Genomic DNA, 9,593 nt, shown 5'->3' on the forward strand with positions numbered 1-9,593 from the left:
AAACAGATGCTGAGAGAATTCATCACCAGCAGACTGTTACTATAAGAAATATTTAAGAATGTTTTTTAGGCAGAAGGAAAACATGAGGTGGAAATTTCAGCCTACACAAGGAATGAAGAACAGTGGAAATGCTCTTATGTTTTAATATCTCTGAAAGACAATTGATTAGTTAAAGGAGAAACAAAACAAGGTACTGTGGGGTTTGTAGCATGTAGAGGTTGTTTCCAAAATGCAAAAGCATTTGACTGTTGCAGTACTGTATTTCTAACTTTAGAGGCTGGGGAAAGGCCATGAGGAAAAGACTTGTAACAAATACGGGGAGTGATGGAGTGCAGGAGCAATTAAGGTAGACTCTACGTAGCGAACTGTAACTACATGAATGATAGCGCTAACCAGGCAGACTAATTGCCTATTTTGTTAAGTCTCACCTCTGAAAGGAAAGAGATATCTTAGCTATTCGACATCACAGTAGCTTTGTATATAAAGAATGTATTCTTCCTTGATTGATAGTGGAGAAGTAAAAAGACTTTATAAGGGATGTATTATTAAGGTCACCTGATTTTTATTGCAGAATCAGGGTCTAGAATCAGAGCACATAACTCTTGTCTAGCATTCTGACTTTCAGAACACAAGTCTTCTATGGAAATGGGGAATTGGTAGTTTTTATAGCTTTCTAATTGTTTCCAAGAAGAGTTAAATTTAAGTGATGCTCAGTAAAGAGAGGAATTATCTTGCAAAACATTAAGTCCAACTCAACAAACCTAGCACAGGGAATAAATTTTCCCCAGGGAATAAAAACTGATTGCATAAGAAGGGGAGAAACTAGGCAAAATTAGATAAATTAGTTAAGGGAATCTGATGGGTCTACCAGATGCTGTGCCCTCTTACATGGGGAATAAAATGATCAGAATGGAAGTTTTAGTGTTTCTAATGCGAGTCATTGGTAGATTCCATATCATTATAGTTGACTTCTTTAAAGTGTTTCTTAATAGAACTAGTCCTTTTAATCAACTAGGAATTTATGTGGGATAACACGGAGAATCGTAATTACAGTTACCATGACTCCATAAAAATAGGTGTTGCCTGCCTGTCTTTCTCTAAAACTTTAGCAGTAATTCTAATACTTTGTTGCTTAAATTTGCATGTGAGAAAAGTTTTTGGTACATGATCACAGTGAGGGATGCGATAATATTACTAGGTTAAATCTTAGGAGTGAATGACCTTCTGACTCATAATATTCAGGTGCTGCAGCATGGTTAGTCTTTTGGGCTTTGTGGTTGGCTAGGATAGGTTTAATTTAAAAATCAGAATGGAAGATCAAAGTGAAAAATCTAGAGAGGTAAAGTAGGAAAAACAACTTTGTTTCCCCTAAAAGTTGTCTTGGTCTCTGCTCAGGAGCACTGCCATGCCCAGGACTTTTAGAACATTTTTTTTCCTAAGCCAATTTGAAGGGTTCAGAATGCAAAATTGGAAAGAGAAGTCAAGATTTTATTGTTAGTGAGATGTTTTACTTCTAAATACATGAGAAAACAATAGTTTGGCTGGTTTACTGGGCAAGAAAGAAGATACAAATAGCAGTGGCCATTTATGTCATTGTGGTAACATACAGGAAAAATGAGTCCTTAGTTTGAAAACATTGTAGGCTTTTCTTTTAAAGAGAAGTTTTTTTTTCAGTTTCAGCCTGGCAGCTCTTCAAATAAAATCACAAAGGACAAGACACTATAAACAACCTCCCACCCCCAAACAGAACTGCATAGACAAGCAGGCGCTCATGACCAAGGCTGTGAAGGCAGCAGGAAGGGCAGCTCCTTAGGCAGTAGGAGCCACAGCAAACAAGCAGAGGCAAACATGGGCCCCCAAAAAAGTGACAAGTGGACTAACACTGGCCGTTGTCCTCAGTTGCTGGTATATTGGCAATACAAACAGGAGGTGCAGGGCTGATTTGCTACTTTTAGCCCCTTATTTCAAAGAGAATTCAGAATCTTCTGGAGCTAATAGTCTTGTGTGCAGAAAGGCTCTCTCCATGGGAGGGAGGGGGCCCTTGTCTTCACAGAATACAAGCACATACTCTGTCACTGCCTCTTTTTCATCTTAAGCACTGTTATCCCTTCTCTTATTTCTTTTTCCTTTATCTTCAGCCCTCCTCTGTGAGATGACATGTAGGATTCTTTTTGTTCTCTAACTCCTGACTTGTTTTTTTGGTATGACTGTGTCTTGGCTGAACTATGGCAACTTTCCTCATTTGGACAGAGTAAGAGCTAAAAAACCAAGGAGAGAAACTTGAATCTAAATTCTGCCTCAGATGTCAGATTACACATTCTCAGCTAATGGGAGGGAACATTGAGGCCACCATGCTCCCTCCTACTGGGATACAGGGGAAATGAAAAAGAACCCACATCACTTCTAAGAGCTAATTAATAAGCTGACTTTGGAGTAGGCTATTTCCCTCTCAGTGGAGAAATGTTGGTTGGAGGCAGAACTAAAACAGTGGAAGAGGGATTCTCAAAGGAAGCAGATAGTGTTAGGTTTGCTAGGTCTCTGTTTCTGGTCAGCTGGGTTGGTCTTTAGCATTCTCTTTAGTGGTCTTTAGTCCACTCTTTCAAAAACAAAAACAACTCAGGCAGTGTAAGTCCAGTTAAACTTGATTGGTCTCTAGAACTCTTTCCTCCTAAAAATTAGGATAGGCACATGTAGCATGACATTCATTTATGTCATCCTTTTTTACTTCAGGTTAATTATCCCAAATGTCATAATTACTTTTATGGGCACCTGGGAAAGAAATATCTCCATGGCTTTCATGTGCTTGGCTGTCCTTATCTCTCTGCCTGATTCCTTCCACCTTTCCCTTGAGTCCTTATTGCCTGTTAAAATATATAACCTGTCTTCCCCATGTAAGGTTTGGCTTACAGTGATGGGCAGGTCATCTGCCTATTCATTTCTCCCCTTGGATTGAAGGGTTTAGCCTTCTAATATGGTTAATATTGTGGGATGGGTAGAATGCCACAGGACAATCCCTTCTTGCTGACTTTCTCTCACTATATAATGTAGTTTATAGCCTAGAAATCTGTGTTTGCTGGGTGGACCCTCCTGTATACCCGGCTGCCTTCGTTCCTAGAAGCATCATTAGCACCATTGTCCTTGGGGGCAGAGTTAGATTGGGAACCTAGATTGAGAAATCTATAATCCTAATTGTATTTCGATTCATTATCATTTAAAATAACTGCGTTTCAATTATCTATTGGTCATCACACTAGGCAGAGAATTAGCCACAACCTGAGTCCTCTGGGCCTGCTGGGCCTATTGCTCAGTCTTCAGAGATGCAGGCAGAACAGTGTCTTTCTTCAATCCTAGCCATTCCCTTTCTCCCTCCTCTCAGTTCTGCCTCATAGCAAGTGTGGTTTCCCTGCAACTGCCGAGGCATCCTCATCTATAGGCCCTTTCTCTAGTCTAGACCATGCTCTGGTGTGTTCCTGGCAGTGGTCCCTGCTGCCTGTCCGGTATGTAGTTGCCTACTATTGGGCAGTAGCTCATTGCTCTGGCATCCTAATGTGTAAATATTTGTCAAAGGACGGGGGCATTTTCCCATTCCCCAAAAAGCATTCTGAAAAATATGCCTGTTTTCTTAGTCATGTTTCCAAGCTGTGGATCAGTTAGCCCATTCATTCCTTGCAGTTGACAGACACTGGCCTGGCCTCATCTGACCACATAAAGTAAGTATGCAGTAACTTCCGTCCCAGTAACTTTCAAGCTTAGTACCAAGGCATCCTGGATCTCAAGGAACCATAGACAACATGGTCACTATTAGAGAACGCATTGTTTCTTTAACAGAAGGAGTCATATATTTCCTACATCAAGCATTTTAATTTCTTTCACTCATACTTGACATTGAAAGCATAAATGGAATCAACAAAAATGAGAAAACCATTTAGATTCTGGGGAGAACTTTACTCTTATGTGTGTGACTTTACTTTCAGGTCTCATGTTATATTGGTTTTTATACTACATTCAGGTGTGCCTCTATAAAAGGTGACATTGCTGAGCTAGTGTCGTTTTATAGGTGTTTTGTCCAGTATAATTGCTCATTTATCTTGTCACTCAGGTCTACTTGAAACCAAAACAATTTGCCTCTGCAAGATAGCTTAAAGGCTAAAAGACAGTCGTTAGCAGTGAAGCAAAGTTTTCTATCTTTGTGTAAAAACAGGTGACCCATGTATGAGAACTGAACTCTTAGTCTTAGCCTTGTTAACACTACACTCTACTTAAGCTCAGGATTTATTTAAATTGCTCACACAGTCCCAATAACTGCTAATGTGTTTTATTTAAACTGCTCGTCCTCTTTTCTTTTTTTCTAAGTCTTGCCTTAAAATATCCCTGCCTTTTCATTCTGCAGTCTTTTGACCTAATCCTCAGTCATCTGGCCAGCATCTGCTCATATGTATCCCCAACCCCATTATATATATAGTCTCAGCTTTTTGTTTACTGTTTATAGCTTCTCTTCTAGTTAGAATTCAATATAGGGCCATGAGGCTGTTGGGTGTTAAAATTTTACTTGAATTGATGAGGAAACAGTAGCATATGCTATATAATAATACAGCAACTGCATTTCCTTCATATAACACATTTCCTTCATATTATGAAAGGCCTGGGTATCTATTTTAATACATGTAATGTCTTCCCACAGATCATCAATTTCTACATGAATATGCTGATGGAGCGAAGTAAAGAGAAGGGATTGCCAAGTGTACATGCATTTAATACCTTTTTTTTCACTAAGTTAAAAACGGCTGGTTATCAGGCGGTGAAGCGCTGGACAAAGAAAGTGGATGTATTTTCCGTTGATATTCTTTTGGTGCCCATTCACCTGGGAGTGCACTGGTGTCTTGCTGTGAGTACCCATTTGTTTTTGGTAAAATTTAAAAGAAATTTATGTAATTATAGAATACACAGAGAGTAGTGAGTATTAGTTCCGTGTCTTCACTGGATGATTGAGAGAAGAGTAGTATTTAGTTGGCTAAGAATTGGGTAGATTAATGAACTTTCTGTCAAGAGTGAGAGATGCTTAGACTTTGAGGAAAGCTGTGGAATTTCCTTTTCTGGAAATATTTAAAAAGGAGTTATATAAGTCTAAGCAGCCTCAAGGCAAAGCATGGGGAGAAAAAGTGACTTTTTAAATGTTTCCACTCCCATCCTCTTTATTATGCAGAGCAATTCAGTAATTCCTCCACTGCATCTGTCTTTTCAGGCTCTGCCTTGTCTTTTAAAACCTGCATGTGTCTTCAAGGTAGTTTCCTAAACAAGAACAATTCCTTCCTGTAGAGGGAGTCCTACAGAGGACTTTTTTTTCAAGTTTAATCCTTTTATTTCCTTCACTTCTACTTAGATCATGCTTGACAATTTTAGAATTCTTTTTAAGGACATCAATAAACTGCAAGGCAGGAGAATCAAAATAAAACTTTAGCTCAATTTATCAAAACTTGTGTAAAAAGTGACTTCTTGATGATGCTGCCAAATCAGATCCTGTGACTATTATTTTCTGCCTAATCAAGACTTGCCTTGCATACTTGGTAATTTTTTATGACTCTGAGAACATGGCTTAGTGTATTAATGAAAATACAAGAGTTATTTCACGATCTGTTTTGAATTACATTTGAAAAGCATAAAGCCAAAGGAAATTCTCCGGGTAAAGAAACAACATCCACAATCTGCTACCATCTTTCTGAAATTGTGGAAATGATCTCAGTCAATTTACATTCTCTGAAGAACATGTTCTTCACTGTTGCCCACTTTGTAGATGGGACCCTGAATACAGAAAAAGGTTTTAGGGCAATTAATGGGGCCACCAGTTGATCAGCCCCCATGGTAGTTCTATGTTCTGTCTTCTACAGATTAAGCATGGTGTGATGCACACTGTCAGTCATACTTGTTATGATTTCACAGGAAATCTAGCAAAAGGTTCCGAGTTCCAGGGAAGAGAAAAGCTGAGAAACGGGCTTTCTTCACTTTATAAACACAGGTTTTTTTTATTCCCAGGTTGTGGACTTCAGAAAGAAGAATATTACCTATTATGATTCTATGGGTGGTATAAACAATGAAGCCTGCAGGATCCTTTTGTAAGTAAGGAGTTGAGTACAAAAGAGTCGTGTCTGTGTATTTTGTGCTTTTCAGCTGTTGAACTCAGTTTTTTAATACATTCAGTGGACTGATTAATAAAGGAAATTCTCTTATTAAGTAAGAATAGGTATTTTACATCTAAGTAAAGTTTAATAATGTACTAATACCAAATATATGCCCTAATGGAGATAATTATTGTCCTAGTGCACTAAAATATAGAGTGGGTATATACATATAGAAACTACTTAGAAATCATCTAATCCAACCTCCTAATTTTTCAAATGAAGATACCAAACCCACAGAGTAATTTTTATTTGCTTGGGTCCTACTAGTTAGTAGCTTAACTGGGAACCAGAATGCAAATCTCTTTATACCCCATCTGTCTCTCTTTCTAAAGTGCTTATTCCTCACTGTACCACTCTGGTAGGTAGGTTCCAGATTGGTGAGCAGTTTGCACTTAGGAAGAGCGCTCTGTATGAGGGTTACGCCCAGCAGATTGTTGGTTTGGATTGAATTTTTGCTTGGGAGACTCAAGTTCGATATTGCCAGAGAAACATTCTTCTTCCATTAGATTGAGTTCTAAAGGACCACATAAACCAAGGAACAGAAGCAAAACTTGTTCCTCAGGGGGAACAGCAGGTAGAAGGAACCTGGATATCGGAGGCACAGGTCATATGTTTCTCTTGGGTTGACAGGGTGGGCATGAATTGTGGGAGCTCCAAAGGAGGTGCAGCCTAAAGATGCCCTGCCCAGCATTATATACTGTTTTCCTCAGAAGCTGTATGAAAACTCTTTCTAAGGATTGTCAGCTCCATTCTTTGGGTGGCAGCGGTCATTCTCCACATCTCAGTTCATTCTCTTTCAATACCTTTAGGCAATACCTAAAGCAAGAGAGCATTGACAAGAAAAGGAAAGAGTTTGACACCAATGGCTGGCAGCTCTTCAGCAAGAAAAGCCAGGTACATTTTATCATGATGAGATAAAAATTCCTGACATCAGGGTGGTTGGGAAGGAAAGGATTTACTGCTTCATTCCCAAGGGCCTATCTTAGTGTCTCACCTGACTTCAGTTTGGTCGTTTGGTTCCTTGGGGGGGAAGATAGAGGAAGCTATTTGTGGGAAAACTGGTAATGTGTTTCTTACGTAGAACTAGGTTTTCCAGATGCCTAGCTGTTTTGCTAAGCTTTTCATTCCTGTGGGACATGTTTGCTGATTGTTTGGCCCTAGTGGGAGGGACCAGTTTTTATACCCTTAGGTGCTGTGGAAGTCTGATAGTTTCCTGTGTGGTTAATATGAAGTCCACTGTCCTGTATTTTTTCTCTGAGCCTGTGTTGTTCTGAGTGGGGAACAAGGGTCAACTCTTTAAAATTCAGGGAAACCTGTAAAGTTTTTATGCTTTGGTTCTTACTTATAGTCTAATAAGAAGGAAGGAATCTTGGAAAGTGTTAACCTTTTCATTGTTTTTGGTCTTTCAGGAAATTCCACAGCAGATGAATGGAAGTGATTGTGGGATGTTTGCGTGCAAATATGCTGACTGTATTACCAAAGACAGACCAATCAACTTCACACAAGTGAGCTGGGGCTTCAGGAGGGAGGGAGTTCTGTATCTACTCTGTCTCCAGGTGCCCGATAGGTGTTTTTCTCTCCACTTGGTCTGCGTAGGGGGCTCTGCCTCAGCCTGTAGCTTATAACACTGGTGGTTGCTGCCTGCCACATCACAAGAAAAAGAAGGGTAATAATAGGCCACACCCCGGGTTCCCATATATCACATATTGAAGTCAAGGAATCCTGGTTAATAGCAGAGCCTTCTCTGCCATCTCTCCCACCTACCTCAAATCTTGTAAAAAATGGAGAACTGAGACCAGAGTACATTTTCCTCAGTTTCCCTTTACTTGGTCAGCACTCAACTTTTGCTAACCTACACTAACTCTTTACTTCTGTTTGAATTAATGGCTTTACTGGATTTTTCCACCACAACCCTTGGGTGAAACTGACTCTTGCAGTTCCTATGACTCTTCCTCTAAAAAGTGACTTTTTAGATTTTTCAGGCCTCAGATCTTACATCCTTTTTTAAGATTTCAATGTAGAGGACTTGATAGACGTTATTCTAAAATTCTTGGAGACATTTAGGTATAGCCTAGGGATGCCTGGCAATGCTCAATAAAACTTCTAAGGCCACAGCAATGGAAAATAGCAGTAGAGATAGCAATAGAAAAAAGCAATGGAAAGGAAAAAAGTCACATAATCAAGAACGAGAAATTTGAAAGACCAGAAATGCATCTGAGACTGTTTTAGTTGAAAGCCTCAAGGAGGACAGGAACATGGGGAAAGGAGTGTTGGGTTGGGATTAAAGAAATGAAAGTGAAGGGTGTCTCTGTGTCCTTACAGCAACACATGCCATACTTCCGGAAGCGGATGGTCTGGGAGATCCTCCACCGAAAGCTCTTGTGAAGACCGTCTCTTTTAGCAGACATTGACATTGTGGGGGACCAGCTCTTTGTTGTCTACAGCCAGAGACCTTGGAAACAGCTGCTCCCAACCTTCTGTTCTTGTAAAGCCCTTGATCCTGGACCAGGCCCTGGCGAGATGCATTCACAAGCACATCTGCCTTTCCTTTTGTATCTCAGATACTATTTTTGCAAAGAAACTTTGGTGCTGTGAAAGGGGTGAGGGACATCTCTAAGCTGAAGAGAGAGACTGCTTTTCACTTCTTCAGTTCTGCCATCTTGTTTTCAAAGGGCTCCAGCCTCACTCAGTCCCTAATTAGGGGGCTGAGAGAAGCTTGGAAAGACTCTTGGTTTCATATAAAACTCTTGTTGTTAGGCCTTACTAAGAGGTAGGAAAGGGCATGGGCAAAAAGGTAGGGATAAAAACCACCAGCATATACACGCACACATACATACACACATGGTTTTCAAGATGTTTTGTCAGGAAAGTGACTGTAAACTGGACTTTGGGGCACATGCCTAAGTCCCTCCTCTAGGACTTTTCCTATTTATACTCCCCTTTGTAATATCTGACTGCTTCTATACCAGGCTGTTCTATCATCTATAGCTTTCTCCCACCCTGAGGCACATGTGAGCCCTGGGTGGACTCCAAAGTCCCAGGCAGTCCTTTCCTTAAAAACAGGGGTTTTCATGTGCTCACAACACATGATACGGGGAAGACCCACCCAGGGAGCGGTTAGTGGAGCAACAAGGCACCACTTTTACTGCCGCCTACTTCTGACCAAGAAGAAGGACCTCAGTCTTTAGCATAAAATTCCAGCATTGGATGAATGCAAGTCTAGTTTGGTCTGTGGCTAGTTAGTTTAAATATGTTTCTAACCACAGAGAATTTAATATATATATAAATATATATATATTTCACAGGGATATGCTCTTTTTTTTTTTTTTTTTTTTTTTTTTGAGGCTGAATGTATTCACCATTTTAGCCTGTAGATTTATTTCCATTTTCCAAATTTAGCTCCAGCACGCACAGATC

At 39.9% G+C, this 9,593-nt stretch overlaps 1 protein-coding gene across 3 annotated transcripts in view; it reads left to right on the forward strand.

Annotated features, from left to right (window-relative positions):
- SENP1 (SUMO specific peptidase 1) overlaps positions 1–8,847 on the forward strand; it is a 47,018-nt gene extending 38,171 nt beyond the window's left edge. For all 3 annotated transcript variants that reach the window (XM_016201199.2, XM_016201195.2, XM_016201197.2), the window contains 5 exons: positions 4,682–4,885; positions 6,031–6,110; positions 6,986–7,070; positions 7,586–7,681; positions 8,499–8,847. In XM_016201199.2, the coding sequence (XP_016056685.2) occupies positions 4,682–4,885; positions 6,031–6,110; positions 6,986–7,070; positions 7,586–7,681; positions 8,499–8,561 (528 nt within the window). In that variant the 3' untranslated portion in view covers positions 8,562–8,847. The remainder of the gene's footprint in view (positions 1–4,681; positions 4,886–6,030; positions 6,111–6,985; positions 7,071–7,585; positions 7,682–8,498) is intronic.
- Positions 8,848–9,593: the final 746 nt, after the last annotated feature.

The sequence above is a fragment of the Miniopterus natalensis genome, chromosome 2 (assembly GCF_054644295.1).
Source record: "Miniopterus natalensis isolate mMinNat1 chromosome 2, mMinNat1.hap1, whole genome shotgun sequence".
Lineage (NCBI taxonomy): Eukaryota > Metazoa > Chordata > Mammalia > Chiroptera > Miniopteridae > Miniopterus > Miniopterus natalensis.